This window comes from Nelumbo nucifera, chromosome 1 (genome assembly GCF_055504915.1).
Source record: "Nelumbo nucifera cultivar China Antique chromosome 1, China Antique-T2T, whole genome shotgun sequence".
NCBI classification, from domain to species: domain Eukaryota; kingdom Viridiplantae; phylum Streptophyta; class Magnoliopsida; order Proteales; family Nelumbonaceae; genus Nelumbo; species Nelumbo nucifera.
The window spans coordinates 101,123,773-101,149,060 of NC_142649.1; the positions used below are offsets into that span (position 1 = coordinate 101,123,773).

At 37.9% G+C, this 25,288-nt stretch overlaps 1 protein-coding gene across 7 annotated transcripts in view; it reads right to left on the reverse strand.

Annotated features, from left to right (window-relative positions):
• Window positions 1-24,419, reverse strand: part of LOC104588459 (MADS-box transcription factor 23-like) — a 46,071-nt gene extending 21,652 nt beyond the window's left edge. The window contains exons 1-3 of one of the 7 annotated variants that reach the window (XM_088890339.1): window positions 24,205-24,418; window positions 23,790-24,014; window positions 15,009-15,084 (exon numbers count right to left, since the gene is read on the reverse strand). In XM_088890339.1, coding sequence (XP_088746465.1) covers window positions 15,009-15,084; window positions 23,790-23,971 — 258 coding nt within the window. In that variant the 5' untranslated portion in view covers window positions 23,972-24,014; window positions 24,205-24,418. Of the gene's footprint in view, window positions 1-15,008; window positions 15,085-23,789; window positions 24,020-24,133 lie in introns of all 7 variants that reach the window. The other 6 variants (XM_088890336.1, XM_088890333.1, XM_088890331.1 and 3 more) reach the window with 6 other exon arrangements.
• Between the last annotated feature and the right edge of the window lie 869 nt (window positions 24,420-25,288).

Below are 25,288 nucleotides of genomic sequence, written 5' to 3' on the forward strand. Positions count from 1 at the left end.
AACACCAAATCAGTCAAGACAATAATTCTTACGTAGGGTGGAATCTATCCTAACTTTACAAAAAGTGGATTTATGTGTCTTTCTCGATTCTTCTATGGCTGGGCTGGAATTCAAAATTCAGAATTGGGTTGGTTCATACTTTTCCCAAACTATTATGAGGGTTTAACTCATTATTTAACGTTTTATGACCTTGAACTATACCATCATACAAACCATGCACGTTCTTTTGACAAGAGTTGCTACATAAAAGAAAATGTAATAAAAATTGCAACAAATTATGTCAACATAGAACCTGTGATTATCTTGATGATACATGTTCAAACGTTAAATTGAAGAAAATTATCAATTTAAGTGGCTCAGTGGTCAAGTGAGACCATGGTCATTGTAAATATGAGTACTTGGGAAAATCTTCTCATCCTCAAAGTCTTTTGGATTTATTTTAGGCAATTTTGGCTCCAAGGCCGGTTTCACCAAGCAAGGTTTTAAAAGCCTAAAGGTGGAGGCGAGGCAGTTGAGTCTAAGCAGAAAGAAAAGGATAAAAATAGAGACATGAAAAACATAAAATTAAGATCTTATATGGCTTTTTTTATAAGTTTGACATATGTTCATGGTTCAATGTATTGGTACACACCGATATGCTGCAAGGGGTACATGAGTATTGACACTTTGAACCATATACATCTGTTTTTTTTTTTTTTTTTTTGCTTTTTGTTTCAAAATTTCATAGTAAGGTTAGTTTTATGTTATTTAATTATTAAAGAAGAATTTTTAAAAAATAGCTTAAAAAGGAGTATTAATACCCTTAAAGATATGATACAATATGCCCAATATGAGATGTACCATATCAATACTTTGAACCTTATATTAGTTAGAATCTTACCAAAGTAGTTTTTTCCTTAAAATCTAAACACTAAAAAATATAAGTCAAGCTTTTCAATTCAGGGATACGAACCAACAATGTTTTAAGAGAAATCCATTCATATTTCGTTTCTTGTACTTGTATGCCGTCTATGTGATGCATGTGTTTTAGAAGAAATAAATTAGCAAGTATGGGGTATGTCGGGACTGGACATACATTTAGAAGAAATAAACAAGGCCCATGTTTAGAAGAAATAAATTTGCCCATACAGCAAAGCTAAAATGTGTTTTAGAAGAAATAAACAAGGCCCATGAACCGGTCCAGTTGCCACCTTGGGCCTTGTTTCTATAGTTACATTTACATGTGCTGAGTAGTGCTAACGCATTATAGCTTTGCTGGTCGTCATAGACCAAACAAGGGTTTCGCATTCTCAGGATCTTCACAAGATACTTTGATAAACCCATAGCATTGGGTATGCCAATAGCAAATTACTTATTCTAACTTAGGGGGCATTTATCGGATAAACGTTTATCTGTTTAACGCCACTTTTTTAAACATTTTCTCTCTTCGTTGTTTGGTTGGGCTAATTTGTGGGCGTTTCAAGAAATAGCATTTAAAGGCACTTGCCAACTCAGCAATGAGAAACTTTTCCTATCTTGTGCTTTTTTGGAAGGGCGCCATATGCGTGATTCGGTGTGGCACCTTTCCTTGATATTTGAGTGCCACTGAATCGATCCAATGGTCCAAACTACCCTTGCTTGCATATTTTTGAGATCCAACGGTTGATTTTGGATGAAAATCATATCCAACGGCTAAAATGACAGGGGATTTGACGCTGTCAACAGTAAACTTACCGGTGTCACACCCTTTGGTCAATGCGAGAAGCAATCTCCCTATGCAAGTCTCTCTTTGTGACTATCCCTCTCTGTGGCAAACTTATCGGCATCACACCCTTTGGTCAGTATGAGAAGCAATCTCCCAGTGCAAGTCCTTCTATGCGTCTATCCCTCTCTACAGCTATCTTTGCGAAAGTCCCTCTCGCACAGTGGTTAGGGTTTGGGGCAGGGTGTTTTTTGTAAAATTTCAATGATCTTCAAAGCATTAGATGCGCATTTCATGAAACGCGAAGCCATTATTGCTTCCCCTAATAGCTCCTTGCATGAAAATCCACCCATTTTCATTTATTGATGTTTTTCTCAATAAACGATCACATCAAATAGCCATTTAGGATGTGTTTTATAGTGTGGATGAAAAATTGGTAGGTATGGATTGGTCTATACCACATCCTAATGGTAGGGACCAATCTACACCACACCACAGTCCATAGCTGTTTTGAACTGTGGATAATTTGTGTGGATTGGACCAGTCTATACCCACAGTGGCGTTCTGTAGGCGTGGTGTGGAGCACTCTACACCACACTTTTTGATTCCATGTATCTCATATACATTTATGAATGATCTACACCAACATTTTAAAAAATGACCTGGAAACGGAACCGCTCTAGCCATTGGTTTTGGGGTCAACAGTTCGACTGTTCGGTTCGAATGGACAACCTGTTCTGACAAACAAATTAAAAAAAATAATTAAAAATAAAAAACGATAAAAAACCGTTGAACGGGTCGATGGTTTGACCACTTAGGTCAACGGGTTGTTGACTTTTTTTAACGGTTTTTTGGCCAAAAACCGGGTTTGGGGTAAAATGGAACCGCTTGCCTAGACGATTTTCGGGCCAAACGGTCCGACCGTCTAAGTCAATGGCGGTTTGGAAACCTTGATCTACACAGTTAATCATAAATATTTAATTTTTTGCATTATATATGATAAATATATTGAAAAATGCGTCAATGAATTAATATTAACCAATAAATATTAATTTTTTATAAAAATAATAGTAAAATAACTAAAAATTTAAAAAATAGGATTTCAGCCTTTCAAGGGAAGTGTGAAGTGGGGTATCAAAAATCAAGTGTGGACGGTCCCTAACCATGGGATTTTGCCGTGGATGAGAAATTGGGGTGTGGACAGGACTGGTCCATGATATAGCATGAACCGGTCCCATCCAAAGCCTATAGAACAGGTGTTCATCCCATGGATGGGACCGAAATTTCTCATCCACGGCACTACCTAAGAAACACTGTGCTGAACACCGCCTTAAATTCTAATAACGTTTATCGAACCAAACACTGAGATGGTACCAATGTGATAGTGTTTATTGAAAAAACACCCACAGTTCCAAACACTACCTAAGAAACACTCAAATAAATGCACTTACCCATATTTCTTTTGTACAAAAGGTATTTCCTAAGTAAGATAGACAATTTTCTTCCTTTACGTTTTATCAATTTTTCACCTAGTAAGAAAGTTACTTATAAGAAAAAAAAAAAAAAAAAAACTTATTGTAAAACCAATAAAAAAAAAACATTGAATTGTTAGTAAAACTAGAATCCCATTTTCCAACTTTGTCCCTCTATTTACCGAAAACGAACAATGCCTACAAAGGATGGAAGAAGCACCAAAAAATAACAAGGAGTGACACTTCTTGGATCTCCTTCCACAATTAACATCGAGTAGCCGTGAAGAGAACAAGCTTAATCTCCTCTATAAAAGCCGATGCCTCAGCTTCCAAGACCGAACAAGTTCCTATTCAAATCATTCCACCCCTTCACTCCTATCAAATCACAACTCTTCTATTAACTCCTATTAAATCGCAACCTTCTATTAATTCCTATTAAATCGCAACTCTTATATTACTCCGGTGTTATATTTACTCCTATATCTTAATTTTTTAATTCAACTCTCTCCCATCACATTACATTTTTAACATCACAACATGAGATGACCTTTGAGTTTTAACTTTTAAAACAGTTTTATGAAATTCTTTTAATATTTCACAATGTTAGAAGATCTTGGTAGTGTATAGGGTTGCCAATTGGACTGAATTTGGTCTAATCTGGTCCAGTCCAATGTGAGATCAGGTCCAATCTAATCCAATGAATATTTTGGACCGGTTCAATTTAATATTTGGATTGTTCAATCAGTTCAAGTTCATTTTAATTTAGATTGAATTCAACCTAAACCCAAACGGACGGATCAGGTCCAGTTCAATCCAATAAATACTTTGGACCATTAAGTCTGGATTGGTCCAATTTAATATGTTTTATTGGTTCATCCAATCCATTCAAATTGATGATTTTGGTTAATTTGAACAGGGTTCAATCCAAAACCGGTCCATTGACACTCTTAGTAGTGTAAGCAGGGTAGATATACCACCATGTGTAACCTGGTCAAAACCGAATTGTGAAATAGCAATTAGGAGTGGCAAATGTGTGGGTTGGGTTGGGTTGGGTGTGGGTTGAGTACCAGCCGACCCATATTGACCTGCAAACTCATTTGCCACCCATGTTTGTGGGTCAAAGTGGGTCGCAACCCACTCTGACCTTGACTCACCCTCTAATTTAAATTAAGTTTTTTTTTTCTCTATTTTGATTGCATAAAAACATAGAATAAAAGAATATAAAAGGTTTCAATTTTTCAAGTAAAAAATAAAAACCTATAAAAAGCACAGAAAATGGTAAATAAAATTTTTTTCATGTAAAATACTAGAAACTGAAAAAAAATACAGCAAAATTATAAAAATTTAGAAAATGTAAAATTTTGTAGAAAATTGCAGGAAAATGTAAATATGCACATACATATATACATATATATTTCAACTAAACAGATACAAGAAAAGATAAAAAGTTCAAAATTATTTTAAATATAAAATAATAAAATACATAAAAACACAGAAAAATGATCTATAACACATGAAGAATTGCAAAAAATAAAACAAGAAAAATGGAAAAGACAAAAAAACTAAAAAAAATATAAAATTTGGATTAAATAGAAGTTTTCAAAATACATAAAATGATAGAATGATCAAATTTATATATTATTGCAAAAAATGAAATGAAATGTAGAAGAACAAGAAAATGATAAATTTATCAAAAAAATATTTCGGATAAAATTAGAAACTACAAAAAATACCTATTAGAAAAGATGAAAAAATTACAGATAAACTAATAAAATGGTAAAATTTTTCAAAAAAAAAAACATTGCATCCAACGAAGATTGAAGAAAATTTTCTCGGTCAATAAGATAAAAGCTTAGAAAAATATTTTTGCATAAATGATGTAAAATATACTTCGAAATTCAAATTGCAAAATTTACAATTTCAAAAACACTAGTGGCTAGAATTTCTAATCTTGAAAATTTGAATCTTCAATTTGGAGATTTGAGGCCCTGTTTGGTTTGTGGGAATAGGGGTTTGGAAATGGAATTAGAATAAGCTATTCCGATTCCAACTGTTTGGTTGGATGGAATCAGAATCCCATTCCCATTTCTGATGGGATGGCATTCCCCCATTTGAGGGAATGACCATTTCCTGCCCCTCCCTTTGGAATGAAATCTCATTCCTACTGATTTCAATTCCCATTCCTATTCCTGTTTGAACCAAACAGACTATGGGAATGGACCATTCCAATTCCAACTCCAAAGGATTTTGATTTCGATTCCAATTGCGAACCAAAGGACCCAGGCTATGTGGTGGCTAATTCAAATTAGAGATTGAGTGGTAAGAGAGAGGGTGGTGGTGGTGGTGCCGCGACCAACTTCAACATCTAAGAGAGAGAGAGAGGTGCGGCAACTCGCCTTACATAACCACATCTTGCACCTCGGTTTTTATTGGCCAACCATGATGGAGGACACGTAATGGTACGTGCGCAGCTATTACAAATGCCATGTTCATGGGGAAAGGATTCACAAACCTACTAATGCCTTGCATCCTGTTGTCACACCCTGGTCCTTTCACACTTGGGGGTAGACCTTAAAGAAAAGATACACCCACCCTCTAAAGGGTATTGTTTCATCATCGTGGCGATAGATTATTTCACTAAGTAGACGGAGGCTGTTCCATTGTGACGAGTCTGCGCCGCTAACATAGCAAACTTTCTAAGACAAAACATCATCCACAGGTTCGGGGTACCAATGCGGATACTGACCGACAACGACATGTCCATCAAAAACCATGAGGTTCATGACCTTTTAGGGCAATATGGGGCTACATTAGGGACATCAACAACATATTACCCTCAAGGTAATGGCCAAGCGGAAGCTACGAACAAGACGTTATTAAAAATGCTAAGCAAAACAGTAGCTGACAACTAGACAGATTGGGCAGAAAAGCTATCAGAGACCTTGTGGGCTTATCGCACGACGATCAGGAAAAGCACACAAGTGACACCCTATTCTTTAGTTTATGGGCAGGAAGCAATACTACCAGAAGAGATTAAGGTTGTATCTGCTAGGATAGCTGTGATAATGGATAAAAAGATTAGACCAGAGGATCTGGATGATTTGCTCGCAAACAAACTTGAGGTGGTGGATGAAATTAGAGACAGAGCGGCAGAAAGACAAGACAAATATAAACAAGCTTTAGCAATTAACTTCAACAGACACCTAAGGCCCAAAAGTTTCAATGAGGGGGACAAAGTGTTGAAAACAACCCTCAGCGTTAGACAAAGCAGATCCGCAGGAAAGTTTGCACTGACATGGAAAGGACTATACTTGATAAAAAAGGCTCACAAGATGGGTTATTATGTGCTTAAAACTATAGACAGGTGACGACGATGAAATCATAAATGGCTACTGGTTGAAACCTTACTTTGAGTAACCATGTTTTGTATGCATGTACATCCTTTGTTTGAATAAATCTATGATGTGTACTTCAGATTCTCTCCCTTACGGTTTCTTATCATGACAAATACCTTTTATTAATTAAGAGAACATATGCTTGTCTCGCTTATACAACTGCATACATGTACCTCTCATCCACACAAAGCCCCGAACACCCCAGGCAATTTGGCACCCTGAGCACAAAGACCTAGACACCTCGGGCACCTCAACAATAAGCCTCGGCACCCCAGGCATCTCTACAAAGCCTCGGACACCCAGACAATCTAGCACCCCGGGCACAAAGCCCTGGACACCCCGGGCCCCTCAGCGATAAGCCCTAACACCCCAAGCATCTCTATAAAGCTCTGGACACCCTAAGCAATTTGCCACCTCGAGCACAAAGCCCTGGACACCCCGGGCACCTCAACGATAAGCCCCGACACCCTAGGAATCTTTACACGATCCCTGTCCGCTTCATAAACACGGATACTCCACGATGGATTAAGAAAAGAAAATCTTACTCATTGACAATAACACTCATCTCGAACATTTCATTTTATATATAACATCATTGCACCTGATAATACCTCACGTGTTAGAAAACACTATTCGATCTGCGATAAGGTTGATCATGACTGTGCCGATTGCGGTAATGCCCAACGAGCGACCGACAGAGTACACAAGTGTCGAGCGTCTCAACTAAGAGGCATACACAATTTCCTTTTATAGTAGTTTACAACTAAGAGTCGCTTACGTTTGCAGCAATGTTTAATTACGACTAATCCTTATTACTATCTTTCTTTTCTCACCATTTGATATCGACAAGCCAAAACAAATTTCGCATGTCACTACTTTCTCGACAAAGGGCATTCTATCAAAGCTACAGGGGGGCTATGCCCACCGAGTCAGTAACTTGATCATTCCTGGCAGCCCTAGCCAAATCTGTGCAACACAGATACTCTCCCTCGTGGGATTAGCCTCTATAAACGTATTGCACTGTATTAAAGTTGCGCATCAAACAACTACGCCTAATGCAATTCACCTGCATTACTAGTGACAACAGGCTTAAGGTAAAATCAGCATTACTCTTCCCACTACACCACTGCACCCCTTACAAAAATACATGGATAAGATATTCAAACAATTTTCCCTCGTTATGATATGTAGCTATATTGCAGGTAAAAAATGAAAACAACACAACACAAAATAGCGACATTTAAAGTAGGGGAATAACCCTGATAGTATTAATTCTAAATACAAACTCTTCATTTCTTCCACTCCTCCTGAATCGCGACTACAGACTCTGCAACCCTGCTAGTTTCCTTAAACTTCTTCAAACTCTCTAGCTCAGAAGTGTAGTCATCAAGTATCCACTCTTGCCATGCACACTCCTCTCTCAGACTCTTGAGTTTGTTCGATACTCGGGCGACACCCTCTTCAACAACCCTGTGGCACCTACGAATATCGTTCATGGAGCAAAACAAATGATTTTGTGGTATATCTTTGTTCGCTTTCCAAAAAGCATGTGCCAAGATTACGACTCATTCAACTTCATTCATAAAGAAGCCCATCGACGAAAAAACATGACAAACCTCCAACCAGCAGGCGAAGTCCGCCCATGACAACTCTTCTAGCGGGCAACACATCACGAGGCTCATCAATGTAGCAACGTCATTCAAGGCAGGACCTACCACGTTTGGATGCAGTCTTCCTTCTGGCAACCAATTCGAATGAATCGTGGCAGAAGAAAATTGGGCAACTATACTGGAGACGCTGTAACGCACCTCCCCACCTTGAACATACACAGGATCTGTCACTAGGAAGTGCATTAATGGGATATCATGATTCTTGCGGTATCCCAATAGTTGCTGTCATATTTGGTCCAAATCCTCCTCGTACGATACCTCCGAGGGGAAGCAAACCCCCCCCTCCGTGTCTTCATTCCCTGAGTTGTATCTCTCGTCGATGGAAAAGCTAGTTATTGGCACATCATCGCATCCAGACTATGGGCAAACACCCCCAGGGGGGATACCAGCATCGTTAGGAGACATGGATTCCATAGAAGCCTGCCCGCACGCGTCTTCACAATGTGTTGCTGCCTACTTCAATGGAATAGAAATGCGATAAATCTTGGTTGTTGGACGCTTGAGAAGCAGTGTGGGGGGCTGCATTTGCATTGGTACTCTTGACAATACTATCCAAGTCTCCAATCACCACAGGCCCGATTATGGGGGGCTGCATCGCCCTCAATTCCTCAACCATACACCAAAAGAACGGTGTGTAGGACTCCCCAAGGGGGAACTTAGATATGAGATTCTACGATAAAGACATACCCAAGCAATTAGAACACCAGAACCATACACAAACCAATGAGTCTCAAATCATTTCTCACCTCTAAGTCCACCTCGCCCTCGTCAGGATTTGCCTCATTGTGATCAACCCGCCTCAAAGTGAAGGACTGTCTCACAATCAATCATCACAATATAAGATAGATGTAGAAAGCTATAACTAAAATACAAGCCAATACACTTACCAAACCTCGCCCACCGGGAGTCATTATAGGAACTCCAACAGACGGTTCCACACAAACTATTTGATCGCCTATGACGGCTTGATTGCATTCACTCACAAAAGGCTGTGATAGGATTCACGCTCAACAAAGGTAACATAACTCCATCTAATCATAGTTCAGTAATCATATAGACATTCAACAAAATTTACTGACTCGTCATTCTTCAGACCCCACCTTGGCCGATGGGAATCCCTTTTCTTCAATCATTCACTTGAAAAGTGAATCATAACACCACCCGGGGAGGGCGACTCATCTGCAAGCCCCGCATGCTCCAACACCGAACCAATACTACTCCTGAGGGCTGCCGCCGAAACATCCTGGATGGCTACAGACTCACTTGTGATAGCTGAGGCCAAAAAACTATGACCACATTCACGACCCTGTACCGGAGACACATCAGAAGGCAACGGTGCATTGCCAGAATGAAAGGGGCATGGCACCCTCGCAAACTTAGCCCTCTTCACCAGAGGAGTGTGACTACAATTTGTACCCTCGATAACCGGTCATTTTCCAGCACGTTTGGATGACGATCTCTCCGATGAGTTAGAGCGGTGGGGGAGGGGCCAACACATGGCGGGCTTGTGAGTTCACCCACAATAATTCCTGGAACCCGACGAGCAATGAGTAGAGGTACGACAAATGGAGCGATTTACACACTTGCGTTCTGCCATAACCAGCAATTCGAAACCGAGTGCATCCTAGGAACACTCGATTATGATGACAAACCCAAAATACATCTTCTTCGAGGTTTCTCAAAAACTAGGCACCTATGTTGTCGTACCCAAATTGTCGGAGCACTTGGTTTGAACGATAGATAGAGAGTTGCGATTCACCTGAACGGTCCAAATATGCGATCACCCCAGGCCACAAAATTACTCGCACCATTCTCACAACAGCACTTCCCATCTCAAGAGCACACTGGTTATCTCCACCCTCCGGGACAAGCACGCCAATGTAGAACGGCACAACATAGCGGACTATACGAGCATATGGTCTCCATATATATCCATCCAAAGAGGCCAATTTCAGACTAATCTCATAAATTTAAAAATTTTTGTGCCTCTTTGCGTGAGGCCACCATTTCCCCCTACACACTTCCACAACCTTCTCCTTAGATTCATCACCATTGAGAGTAGCAATCTGAAGTCAGAGAGGATGAAGGGTTCAAGGCTTCACATTGAGCTCAAAGCATTCACATATGAACATCCAAATAAACAAAGCGAAGACGTAGCTCACACGCCTCCTACAACTAGGGTCGTTCTGCTGTTGAACAGTGTCGTCCAGCTGTTCGTATAGGTAGCCAAGAAACATCGATGCCAAGGGGAGTTGATACCTGCTAGTAGCAAATACAGCCAAGGGGATCATAACGGTGCGGAGACCATAATCCAACATCCCTAACAACAAGAAGCGAGAGGCCACATACCGAATATAGGCAACAAGGTGGTACTAAGAACCTGCACCTCGTACCATGACATTCCCATCGCCACGACACTCGAACCAGTAAGCCATCCATTGATCCAGTGGCATTTTTCCCCATGAAGAGGATCGGTCCACCAACGCCTTGTAAGGGGCAACCTCCCCAATAAGCTCATCACACAACTCCTTCAACTTCGGCAGGATGGACTCGATATGTTGCAAGTGCTTTGTAGACACCGCACCCCCAACTGGCAATGCTAATAACGCCACCACATCCTCCACTGTAATAGTAAATTCGCCAAACACACCCAAGAAAGTATGCATGCGTGAACACCAATGATTCGAGTAGCTATGAGGATAGATTGAGTGACCTGAAAGCAGTACAAAGCAGAAGAGTTTCTTCTCACCTAGCGAACAACCTTCCAAAGGTCGAATGGAGGAGATAATGGCAACAACTATATATAATATGGGAGTAGCCCGTCTGCCCCTTTTATAACAACTAAACTCATGAAATTACCCAAAGGTCCCTTTCGGAGGCGAGACCAAAGGCGCATTTAATGCAAATTCGTTGCCCCGTACCGTAACAGCGATGGACGGTAATGGTCACCATATCCTATCATATTTCAATCCCAACCCACACATGTGACTAAATCGCAGTAATCTTGGGTTGGCGATGGGGAGTAAATCATTACCGGATGCCACATGGATTTTCCTCGCAAAAAAGAACTTTTGTTCCTAGCCCTCGAAGATACGATGACAACCAATCAAATTGCATGCACTATACAAAAAAGACACGCAATACTAAGCTAGTCGTTGCTCATGAAAGCCTACCGCCCACACCGGTAGTTTGAAAACAACTAGTAGTACGCCCACCATACACAGAGCGGCCAGCGAGGCCTTGACCACGATAACAGTTTGAAATCGCTGTCGGAGCTAGCTGCGAACCATCCGGATTTGGGTAAACACACAACACGACTACTCAATAACATTAAATACATAACACTTCGTTGGGGTTCATTCAAAATCGGTGTACATTATCAAAACAAAAAAGAAAACAAAAAGCAAAAAGCATATAATATAAGAATTTACAATGCAATCCACTCCTCCCGAGTCGCTTCTATACCCCCAAGCAGATGTCCCAAGATACATATGTCGTTAGCTCACCGATCTCTACCTCACACTCTGCCACCATACGACACTGATAAGCACACTATGCCTCGAGGTCTGCAAGACACCTGGTAGCCTCCTCCAAACTGACCTCCGTTGCCTCCACATGATGGTGCACATCCGCTATGGATCGCCTATAAACCAACGAAGAGTCCCCGAGACCCACCCTCTAAAATACGTGCGCCAGTCGAATGACACGATCCTCAACTTCTATGACTTGAAAGCCGACCGTAGCAAAGCTTTCACAGGTCTTCAACCACCGCGCTAGGACACTCCATGAAATCTGATCGTGGGGGAGGTTCATTATCTCAGACATCATTGCCGCGAGCGTGTTCAACGTTGGACTGATGATGCAAGCAAACAGTTCAACTGGGGGCAGCCAACCAAATTGGACAATCGTTTGTGCAAAAGTCACTATTTTCCGTGTTACCAAATATCAGTCCCCCGAACGCACACCCCGAACATAAATGCCGTCAACGACTTCATACCCCAAAGAGGCTATCACATTCTGCTCGAAATATTGCATGAGCCTTTGATGGACTATGGCATACTCTGATGTCAGTACCGGCCCCTCCAGAGATGGTGAATTGGAACCCACTAATTCGTTGACAACCAATTGAGCATCGTGATGGTTAAGAGCCATTCCCAACTTCGAAGTATAGAAACATAGCAAAGGGACAATCGAGCTATCAAGCGCAAACCGAACTTTGATAATGTCGCGGATAGGGCATAAGAAACCCTTTTATAAACTACCACGACCAAGTGACAAGGGGAGCCAAACAAGCATGTTCAAACGGATCGTCTCAAATAATGACGACTCATAAATAAAACCTAAAGGGAGACGGAGCGTCGCGCAACACCTATTGAGATTTAATTATGTACCCAATGCCGTTGTTCAAACTTTCAAAACCCCAATGTCACATGTGTCACTCCTTACATCCAACTGGAAGCTATGATGATTACGACCGCAGCTTAGCTACTACATACTCCCTGATCCCATCGTCCAACACCTTCTTCCCCATCTGGCGTCTCGTTGTCTTTTGATGATTTTCCTTCTTGACAGCAATAAGAAGGAGGCGGGGGCTAAACCACACAGGCAACATTGACTACCATTAGAAATCAAATCATCAAAAGACAGGGAGGTTGAACCTTCAATCATCATGAATCACCAAGCGCGAGCATAGGAAGCATGCAATTTTCACATAAGCCCAAGACAAGCAAAAATACCAGACCAAACATTGGAAAGACAGAAGACAATGTGCTCTTTGACAAGTACAATCATATACCAAGAGTGTAGGGATATACACCTCATTCAGACCCTCAAAGAACACTCATATACCAAGAGTAACACCATAGAAGCAATCACAAATAGTGATGAACCCATAACATGCTAAGCAAAACCACGATAAACCCATAGCCTGCGAACCCACTTCGGATAACGAGTCAGAGAGGACAGTAGGCCGAGCCTCATCAGTTTCTGAAGGGTGACGTCACCATTGACCACGTAGGATTGGTCACGATGCGCAAAAAGGTAGTAACACACGCGAGTAATGAAGAATCTTGAGGATAAGGAAAGTCGATCCCTGAGAAGATCTTCATGAGACACATGGCGATGCCCAATAACACATCCAGTGATTGCCAATAAAGAATGTACTTCCTTCCCGATACGGAGAAAAGATCCTCACCTCCTACCCTTTAAGATCCCGGGATCTTCTTGATAAATAGAGGACCTCCCTCACGTTAGAGGTCGTCAAATCCCAAGCATTTCACTACCGATACCCTCAAGCCCCTACAACTCTCTCATTCTTCTTCTAGCCCCATACTAAAAGGCTTTTTGCTCCCTTCGGAGACTCTCCTTCCTCTTTTGAGGAGAAACCACTCCTAATCCAGTCCAATACCTCCTCCCAACAATGTGTTCGTATATATTTATACTATGTCAGATTTATATGAATTTCCCTACCATATCCACTCATATCTTTGACTTCTACTCTTTATGTTACCGATGCTATGATTATGAACCTTGTTTTGATATGGATATGGGATTCTAAATAAATTTAATAACAATAGATACCCTATTCAAAGAAAGCCCATGATTTGGTCTTCCGTATCATGTATTTTCTTCATTATATTTATATCCTATGCAAAGGCATGTATATCCTAGGTATTTAACTTCGCAGCTTTTCACCTTCTTGCAAATCAAGGGACCCACACCAATGTACCTAGCAGCCATCCGGTTCTGTGGCGATTCTCAGTATCTGTGATCAATGGCTAGGCAGTAAAGGGTGCTCACGTTAGTACATTACACTTCGATTCCTCCGAAATCTGACGCAATTTCCTCTCTCAAGTTTGAAAGAAAACTTCTTGAGATCTTTAGAAAATTTATTTACTCCTTCCAAAGCCTAACCCTTTAACACCTTATTATTTCTTTCACCTCCTATTCCATGAATGAATTGCCATGTTATTGGCCTTACTCTACAAACTTCCATTTCAGCCTCTTACCGAGCAATATCCATAAGTTGGAAACATCTTTAGCCCCATTCCTCTCTGCTTTTGTCAATCAATTGTACGATTCTCCATTTCTATGTCCCATTCTACAGAATTTCTTGCTTTAGAATGTTCCACATTAATTTTAGCAGCTAGATGATGATTCGTGATAAAAATAGCAGCAATATAACGAAAAAACCAGAGGATAATCAACTTAGAGTGACTTTTCTTCACCAAATAAGTGGAATTTAATTGGAATACTAGACTAACATGGGTAGACCACCAGGCTATAAAGGCTCTGCACAGAACTTTTTAGTGATCAAGCATGTTCTTTTTGGACACTCTAGTTCTCAGCTTTTCTTTGTGAAATGACATTGGTTTTATATGAAGTTTGAGAAATGTTATACCTATAAATGGTGTAGGTTTTAGCCAGATAGTCAGATACTGTCAAACCTGTGGCACTTATCATATTTTATAGCTGTTTTACCTACACCTTTTGGCATTTTTATATGATTTTTATGGACTGGATAGTCTTCATCCTCCAATCATATACTTTTTCCTTGTTTTACTTTTTGCTTTTTCTATTAACTTTTCACCATTATTTTTTAACAGTTCCAAAAGAATCTGATTGCAAAAGTTTTAGATTTCCCTATTACAAGGTATTTACAATTCCATTTGTATCCTTTCAGCACTTGGAGCAAATTGATGAAACAATAGCTATTTTTCAAGCATACTTCTATTATTGCAAGAATACGCAGTGGAAAAAAAAAATGTGAAAATGCTTGTCAAATGAATACCTTGACTTCTGAGGTTGGATTCAGCAGTTGATGCTCCTCCTTTAATTTGTTATATCGTTCAATTATTGATCTCATGCTGTTAACAGCAGTGGTAAAACTGTTAGCTTCATGTTGTATTTATGAACATTTCATTATATATTGTTAAATGTTTCATCATAAAAGGAAATTCAACAAAAAAGGTATTGGCATCACAGTGAGAAAGGAAGATGTCAAGCAAAGCATATCAAACCATCCTAATTTTCTACCTTTGTTAATTTTAACTATCCTAAATATTCTACCTTTATTAATTATTAGCCATCTTTTTCAACCCTACACTGTTGCATGCTATTCTATGAAAGTTGAGAACACAAGTAAAAAATGGAATTTCTTATACAAGGTAACATGGCAATGGGGCGGGGCACCCCCTCCCTGGGGCGGATTTGGGGGGCACTTCCTCCTTATTGAGGACGGGGGGAATCCCCTAATTTTCTCTATCCTAAGACAATTACCTAGTACCTACAACATATTTATGGTTATTTTAGAAATAGGATTATGGGAATCTGGGATATTTTAGAGATGAGTTATGGAGATTTGGGGGCATTTTAGAATCCGGATCATAAGATCCTAGGGGTTTTTGGAATTTGGGGGAAATTCAGAGGTATTCTAGCAATTAATATTAAACCTAGGTACATCTTCATAATTTACCACCAGGTTTGATGCAGGTTTTGGGGAATTATATGTAAACCCCTTCCCCACCCATTCTTAATTTCTTCTAACATTTGCAGTTCAAGTTAATTGTATATTGCTACTTAATGTGATGATAGAGGTAAATAAAATTGTACTTATTTGAGTCATTATTTGTCCATGCAAGTAAAAAATGGCATTACTATCTTCCTAGGAAGGATGTTTGATGACAGCTGAAGTACATGAACTAAATGACTTATTATTTATGTTTGATGACAGCTGAAGTGGCTGAATTGAATAACTTATTAATTTGTCTTTTAATGAATAAAATATTTCAGTAAAAAATATTTAAGCATATATAAATCAACCAAATTTCATCTTCACAACCTTATTTATTTGCATAAATAAAACTTTCTTTTCCTTGAAAAAAAATGGAGTTCACAATAAAAACATATCAGCTAAACGACAAAGCATAAGTTATTCAGTTCAGCAATTTCAGCTGTTACCAAACGTTTCGAATCCGATTCTTAGATAGCCAGAAACATTTAAAATGGACGCATTCATGGGAGAAGCATCTTTTAGTATGGAAGTTTGTCAGATGTCTCAGAAGTACATCCAGTTTGCTAACAAAATATGATAGAGAGAGTTGCAGTAAGCTACATACATCCCCCCCCCCCCCAAAGTCTTATCATGGTTAACTACACAAATTCTGTTTTGTCATTCTACTTTATCAACGGCCATTTCCTTTGTCAAATTATGACTTGTGAACGTTTTCTCTTTTTACCTTTTATTGAATTATCAAAAGGAATATGACTTTTTGATAGATAAAAAGACGATGACTTGTTAAAAAAATTATCATACACTTCTATTTTCCAATAATAATAATAATAATAACAATATACGAGGATATATGCTTGTTAAAAAAATAATTCTCATGGCTATGTCATTCCTAGACTGCAGGGAAAAATGAAATTTACATTGGTGTAAATGTGTGGGAATACAAATGAGCTGGTTCAAATTCTGGTTTACTTTTTTCTTTATGATTATGATTATTATTATTATTATTATTTTTGTTTGATTTTGATATCACGTTATGTTTTTCTCGAGTAAAATGGGAAGTAAAATGATTTGGTCCCCACCTTATATGAAAGAGAAGAAAGTAATAGGAAGGTTATTTATTTAGGAGAAACAAAATACGAATTATGTGATCTCTACTCTATGAGAAGAAATCCAAGTAGGAAGAAGGTGATACAACTAATTAAGATAGTACAATTTTTGCATCAGGTAAGAGTACAAACAATACTCACAAATAAACATATGCTAATCTGAATTGGGTGCAAATGCATCCAGTTCAAATTTGCACTGCAAGCAAGCAGAGCCTAGACCAAAATGGAACAATGAATTGAGTTCTCTTTTGTCATATGGATTCCTTTAATCATAAGAATCACCCAACAACAATTTGTATATTAACACGACATTGAATTTGCTCCTCACACCAATTTCGCAGAGCATTGCAGGATTGAGAACATCCCGTGTACATAATGTTATCATTTATGGGAAGATGTTCCCAAGGCACAGCTGCAATGCGATGCGATGTGAGGATGGTGTGAGGTGCACTCTGTGATGAGCAGACCGAGAACTCATATTAACACTAGGCCAAATCACAAGTCACAACTAGTCACATCTAATTAAACATAGCTGAGCTTCGAGAGAAAGCGTAGGCGTTTGCATCAGGAATGATGAAGGTGATCTTGTACTTGGATTTTGCCACAGATATGAATATATGAATAATCAGGAAGAGGTCTAGTCATTGCTTGACATGGGCTTAAACATTAGATAGCACTGCACTTCAATAACCGACTCTATGATTAGTAGTAATTTGAAAGTAGTATCTTTCATCATTGGAAAGAAAGGATTTACTGGAATTTCAGATATTGGCGGAGAAAAGTAAGGCGGCTAATGAGAGGTACAAACTTTCAGGCGGTTCATGAAGTCACAGGGTGTAATGAGGTTGCTGATGGGCTTGTGAAAAGATGGGCAGATCAACAGACCCTCAATCTTAAACAACCTCCAAGTACTTCCAGGAAATCCCTTCTTTGTTTGCATTGAAAAAAAATGACATTTCAAATCCTATATTGGATCATCAAAGTAAAACTTTAGGCTATGTTTGGTTTGAAGGAAAAAGTAGGGAAAGGAAGGGAAAGGTGGGGAAACCTTTACAAATCTTGTATAGGTTTCCCCACCTTTCCCTTCCTTTCCCTACATTTTCCTTCAAACCAAACATAGCCTTAGGATATTGGTATGATTTGGTTGTTGGGTAAGGTAACTGCTTTCTCTTTCTGGTATTATTGCTACAAGACAACCAAAGATCATGATGAGGCAATGAGATAGATTATTTTGAAGAAGAAAAAAAGAAAAAACTGGTATGCTCTTAAAGCATTGCTTGCTGGCTTAGTAGCTAATCTAGACTTATATGACCTAGAAGTGGAGTAAGTGAGGAGTCATGGATCAAGTTAAGGAATCATGTCCTACCTTTATATATAATATGAATCTTATATACTGTGTTTAGTTGACATTATGCAAAATTGCTATTTCCATACTCATACGTTATAGGTCCAAATGTAACAGTTAACCTACTAACATTAAAGAAAAAGTAAATATACATAACATTTTAATAATTATTAATAACTTAAATTTTTGCATAAATCATATAAAAGTGAATAGATCTATTGTTCAAGTATTTTAAATACCCAATAAGTTCTTCTCTCTTTATTTTATTATTTTTTTTGAGAGAGAGAAAGGTTAAAATCAAGTATATTTAAATATTGACAAACTAAAACAAAAGTTTAAACATATGAAATATTTTTAGATACTTGAACAAGCCTTTTGATTATGACAGGTCATACAAATAATCTAAAACTCTATATTGGATACTTTGAAATAGATCAGTTTAGTCTATCAATTGGAATGAATACCTTTTAACATACTAGTCCAAAAGATATAATAACATAAAAAATTGAACATTTGATTTTTTTTTTTCTTTAATGATGTTATGAATGATGGACTTAATAGAAGATACTTAAGCTGATGGATTTTATAACAAAAAATAAATAAAAAATGTTTCAAAAGTGTATTAAGGAAACCAAAATGGTGCTTTTTTAACTTTTTTTTTTCATTTTAATTTATGCTTAATCAAACATACAGGCCTTACTTTAATCACTCAATGAGATTGAAAGGAGCTGCAGTAAATCCCTTGATAATCCAAGGAATATTCAAGCCATGCCCCATGAAATGAACATTTAAGCATGTTGGTCTTTCTTACGAGTCACATATTTAGGTAAATGGCATGGCTGAATCCTTATGGTAAGCAAGTAGGTTTGACAGTCAATAAGTAATGTTGAAGAGCAGAATCAATCATATGATATAGTTCAAAAGTTGTCTATACAAGATGATTGTGTTATGCACCTTAATTTTGTGCAAAAGATGGGATAACCAATTTGTGTAATCATTAATACTGAAGGTTTATAGGTTCTCATGAGATCAATAAATCCTAATCCCAACCATTTGGCGTCTCTCACTAAGTTGGTAGAGTCTAAGTGGGTTCTCTTTTCATCTAATGCCTTCAGCTTAAAAAAATGGTGTAATCATCAGTCGCACATTATTAGAGCATTCCATTAACTATCATATTATCAATCAGTGGTGGTATTGAACCCCTTAACCACCTTCAAACAGATTTATTTTTAATTTCACCTTTACTGGTCTAGACACCTATTCATCAATACTATACTATCTTTTATCATTCTTATCCATTATGAGAACATACCATGCCTTGGCCATCCAATTTTTTGTTTCATAAAGTATACCTCATATTATAATAGTCATCCAAAATGTTTTTTTTTTCTCAATTTGGTTATTTTATAGCAATTGGAGAATATTTTAGGAAGAGTTTCTCTTACTCCATTCAATAGTTATACTTTGCATTTATTTCTTATATTTTTAAAATTCAATTGATGTTTTTTTCAACATGTGAATAGTGTTTAAATATTCAAAATTACAAAAAAGAAATCTGAACAAGTTGCGAACCTTCTATTCATGATATGCGTACCTATTTGCATTGATTTATTAAATTGTATCTATATAAATTACCACGTATTGAATATCTTTAAACTTCAAAAATTACAAGAAATTATTAATTAATTATTAAAATCTGTAAAATGTTGATGTAATTTGTTAGAGGTTTTTTTGACTGTTTGAGTTATTGGTTTTGTTTAGATTTATTATATGCATTCGAAACATAAACTGTTCATGGACTTTATTTTAAAATACGTAACAAGTATCATTAACGATTTTAATATGAAAAATCTTATGTAGAAAATTTTATAGTAATGTTGCAAAAAGCTTGAGGTAAAATAAGGGAAATTTTCCTTTAGCTTTAAAACATAGATGTTTCAAAAATATTATGAGGACACATTTAAATGGGCCCCCACGAGAATAATTTCACCAAAATAATAGTAGTCTGATATTGCAAGTTGGGCATCTGATTATTAAGAGCAACTCTTAGCTCATAGTGAATGTCTTAAAAAGAGGAAAGGAACTTCCATGGTTGATCCAGAAAAGGTGCAGATCCATTTTGAGATTATTGATAATAAGAAAACACTATATGATATTACTTCAGAAAGGGAAACCAAACTTTCTAAAAATAAAGATGATAGACAGGTCTTTGATATTTAGTCTGAACATAAGACTGCCAAGAGAGCTCAGAAGCATTTCAGTGCTGGATAGGTTGGGCTTAAATAGTCCTCTTCTGAATTATTTTGATGTGTCCTTGTCTGATGTTTGGTGTTGGGTCAGGCCCAAAACCATCAACATAAATTGTAACTTGGATGAGATTATATGATGGGTCAGGTGGTTACACACACACACAGATATATATAGCAAATGGTAAAAAACAATCCAACCATTATTTGGATTTTGTGGTCCTCTCTTTGTTATATTAATTAATCTCTGGTTTGGAGCTTGAGCATTGTTGTCAGTGTTGAATATATGTTTTTGAGCTTGCATGTTCTGCATTTATTATTAATCTTTTTCATTGTGTCTTTAACATTAATCAGTAATTTTTAGATAGCTAACTTAGTAGTTTTGGCTTTAATATAATGGTCAGATCAGAAATTTAACATTTAATCGCAAAGAATACTCAAATTGAATGTTATTATTAAATCAGAAGTTTAACATTCATCTTTAATTATACGGTCATAGCTTGTCTTGCGTTGATTAAAAAAGTTACCTTTATATTACAACAATTTAAAACAGTACTATGATAAAGTAAAGAATATAATGATTGGTTCTATACTATAAACACGGAAAATGACTATTAATCTTAAGAACATGCTCTAAGCGATGACATATTACCTAATGCATCAGGCGGTCTGGAATTACTATGATCTGCTTTAGGACCAAAGGAGCAGCTGCCCTACTTCCTTTCTCAATAAAGAAATATAATGGATTTAACCACCAAGTGATTGCATTTAACATATGGAGTCATAGACTTCACAGTATTTAGCATCTACTTCGCTTTCAAAGCCATTACAAATCAAAGGAAGGCATCAATTCCAACCAACATTAATAGTTGTAGCAGCAACATGATAAGGTGCACAACCATCACCCGCAAAGTAAGGGGCATAAACATAAAAGTAGAGTCATGTACTCTGTCAAGGGTGCAGGTTGTTTGTCCAGACTAAAATTCTACCATGTTAAAGTAAAAATTAACCTAGGGTAGATGCAAGCATCATAGCTTGTGTTTGATCCGCCCCAATCAGCACTTCTGTTGTTTAGATAGATGGAAAAGTCTGGCAGACAACCAGTCGGCGGCTAGGGGCGAGTGTTAAGGGTTGCGGCTATGAAGGGAAAGGCAGGGAAACCTTTACAAACCTTGTATAGGTCTCCTTACATTTCCCTTCCTTTCCCTACTTCTTCCTTCAAATCAAATATAGCCTAAGTGCTTATAATTTCTTCATCTAACCTAGATAGAACTCGCGAGATCCCTTTATTTACAATTACTATTTAAGGACAAAAGTAAAAACTGTATGGCATTTTACCAAGAAGAAAATCATTGAGTTTTCGGAGAACATGGTGTCATCCCACAGGAGGAAAAAAAAAACTCTTCCCAATGTTGAAATAAGAGTTGGTTCCAAATATGAATTGTGGATCCAAACCGATAGGTTGTGTCCAATACACTTCATGGAGCCGCAGAAACCATTATCTATGCCTCAATTTTTCAAATTATGTGTTAATTGTTCAATTTTTAGGGATCAGCATGGTAGGCACTACCAGAAAAAAAAATGGTTGACACTGAACTTTGCCCAAGTTTCCTGCTGGAATTGCAACGGTTCCTCTGACTGAGAGAGTGTATAGTATACATATCTGCATCTGTATGTATGCACATAAACATTTCTGACATGATGACACTCCTCTCTTACAATTAAAAACAATATTTTTATTATTTAATTTTACTTGGAGTGAAATTTTCAGTAATCCTAACACCAGTTAAAATATTCATCCTTCATTTTTTTTGGTCATATAATTTTCATCCTTCCAAGTTTCATGGTATCTCGACACGAAATAATGAAATAGGGTTGGGTGAGTAGTTTGCTCAAATAACATACCAAGAAACAAGGGTCATGACTTTCGCTCCTAACTCTATGTGGAGTTAAAACTTACGAGCGCACAAACACACACACGAGTCGAACAGACATCACAAACTATTCCTTGGTGCATAGAGCCCTTCGTCATCCAGAAAATCAACCTATATATGTGTTTTTACCAGGAAAAATATAAACCTAGTTAATAGGTTCTCTCTCTCTCTCCCCCCCTTTTTCCTCCTCTGGAAGATCAACAATATCTTCTGCTTTTATCTTTCCAAATATTGGAAAGTTCGTTGCCTCATATAAGCATCCTAGGAGTAAACACAAGCTCAAGATACTTTAAGCTCAGAATTCCTCCTAGACTTGGGGGAGATTCATAAGTAGCGTTGGAAAAAGAAATTTCCAAAGAAGAAGAAATACAACTCTTTAGATACATATATAATAAGATATAATCTCTTTAAACAATTGCTGTTGAAGCGCTAGTGTTAATCCCATCTTCTTTAATTTTTAGCTGAGTGTGACTCCTACAACACTGTTAAGTGGCTGAATGTAAACCAGGGAGGACCTTGGTGGCTGGATCAGTTTTTGGTCGAAGCTACTGACTTGATTGCTGCTTACATGTTTCAATCAAATGGATTCCTAAGGAGCTAAACTCGACTGCTGATTCTGGATAAATCAGGTGTGCATAGATCTTCTTTGTATATCAGTAATTCTTTGCCTTGGTTTTTGTTTGGGCTGATATTACTTCATCTTTTGAAGTAGTATAACACCTTGTTATTTCTCTCAAAGAAAAAAAAATCCCATCTTCAAAAAGTCCGCTATTATTTTCCAAGGAACCTAGCCAATGGATTGAGCCTGCGACTCTAACACTGAAAAGTCTGAAACCTCTAACGTCTCAAGACTGACAAAACGTTGAGCAAATTCCCTTAACCATGCTCACAATTCAAGCCATCGTTAACAGTTGTATCCTAGCCGTGGAATCCTTCAAGGTTTCGGAAGTATTCTTCTATAGGAAATCACAGCGTGATCATAGAGACGATTAATCAAAGTGCAAGCCATGAAACAACAAAAAAAAAAACAGAAACAAGTACATATCAAAGTCCGAAAGGAGCGAAGACTACGTTAGGTCATTCCCATGCAATATACCTTATGTATCAATCTCACTGTAAACATCTTGCATACCAATAATTAGCACAGTCATACACTAGTCAATCGTCAGTCACTCACTCATCGTATTCCTTGAACAACATCAGTCTCGTATTTCAGGAAAAAACAAAGTGGAGAACAATAGAACTATATGAGACATGATAATTCGATATAGAGATTCCAACCTACAGATGCAGCGCCATTACTATTGAGAATATAGACTCTAGCTACTCAGATTTTCAGGTAATAGATAACCGAGAGAGAGAGAGAGAGAGAGGGAGAGGGAGAGAGAGAGAGAGAGAGAGAGATGTAAGAAGATATTTGATCCGACCTGGTACTTGCGAAATCATAGAGCTTTCCGGTGCTGGAGAAGATCATCAAACCTACTTCCGCGTCGCACAGGATCGCGAGCTCCCTGGCCTTCTTCAGCAACCCGTTCCTCCGCTTCGAGAAAGTGACTTGCCTGCTGGTCGAATTGTCGATCCTTCGGATCACGATCTTCCCTCTACCCATCCTTACTACTTCGGGTGTTAGGGTTTCTTCTCCGGCTTCTATCCTAAACTTGCGGAGACAGAAAGAGAGTGAATTAGTGAACTTGAGCTCAAAGTTTTAAGATCTAGAAAATCTTAAGAAGGTAGAAAACTAAGAAAGCCGAACGATAATCAGCAAACATACGAAGAATACTTGAAACCACGAAGATCAAGTGAGAGATCGGAGAACAGAAAGAGAAGAGATTCGAAGAAAACCTTTAGCTCGTCGACGTTTAATGGCGGAAACCAGAGATAGAGAGAGAGATAGAGGAGGTCGTAGGCCTGAGATGTCTTAAATGTCCTTTTATTCGCATCAACAGCTTTACAAAGAACGCTACAAAAGCGGTTTTAGGAGCTCGAAACCACTTATTTTGTGAAACAAGACCAGTTCGGTTCCTTAAACTGCTAGTGGTTTTCCTGTTCAAGTCTCAAAATGGGAAGGAAACAAAAGCGAAGTTGGTCCGAGGCAGAATCAGGGGCTGCAGGAGTTTTTTTATTTCCGTAGTTTTTCTATTCGCGCCGTCTGCCTTATAGAACACTGACACGTGTGGAATAGCAGGTTTTCCGTACCTCCTGTTTCCCAACAAAGTTACTCCTTTTTTGAAATGGCGAACTTGTCCCTAACAGGCATCGGCAGTTAGCCGCTATGACATTATTGTTTTCTTTCTTTTTTCCAGTTTAGGACGGTACGAGAATTGGCCAATTGCAAGTGGGCATTATTTTTATTTAGTTTTTGGCCAGACGAGAATTTGGCATTAAACAAATAACAAATCTATCTTTCAAAATAAATAAATAATAAATCTATCCATCTACTCGGCGTTTGACAATAACAGAGGCCGTGTTTGGTACCATTATTATTTATCAAAAAACTATTCTTAATCACTCCAGTATTATGTAGTTATTTCTTCCATTACTTTTTTTTTGGTTGAGTTGTTTATCAGCAAAACATTTGTCTTCGGTTAGGGTGGTGTTGGTTCCACTGCCAAAAATAATAATGCAAAGGTTTATTGTTTTTTCAGGTAAGGCTTCGTTTGGAAGGAGTATAAATATAAATATGTACAGTGTAAATATATACAAAATACAATGTTTTGCACTTTACATATTTATATTTGTACTCCTTCCAAATGGAGCCTAAACAACAATGTTCGAAACAATGAAAATAATGACCACCCCTTACCATGTTTGGAAAAAGCAAAAAATAACGTCAAAATGACATTTCCAAAAGTGTAGCCAATTTTTGAGAATCGACACTTTTTATTGATTTTTGAAAAATGACTAACCAAACAGCAGATTGTGATGC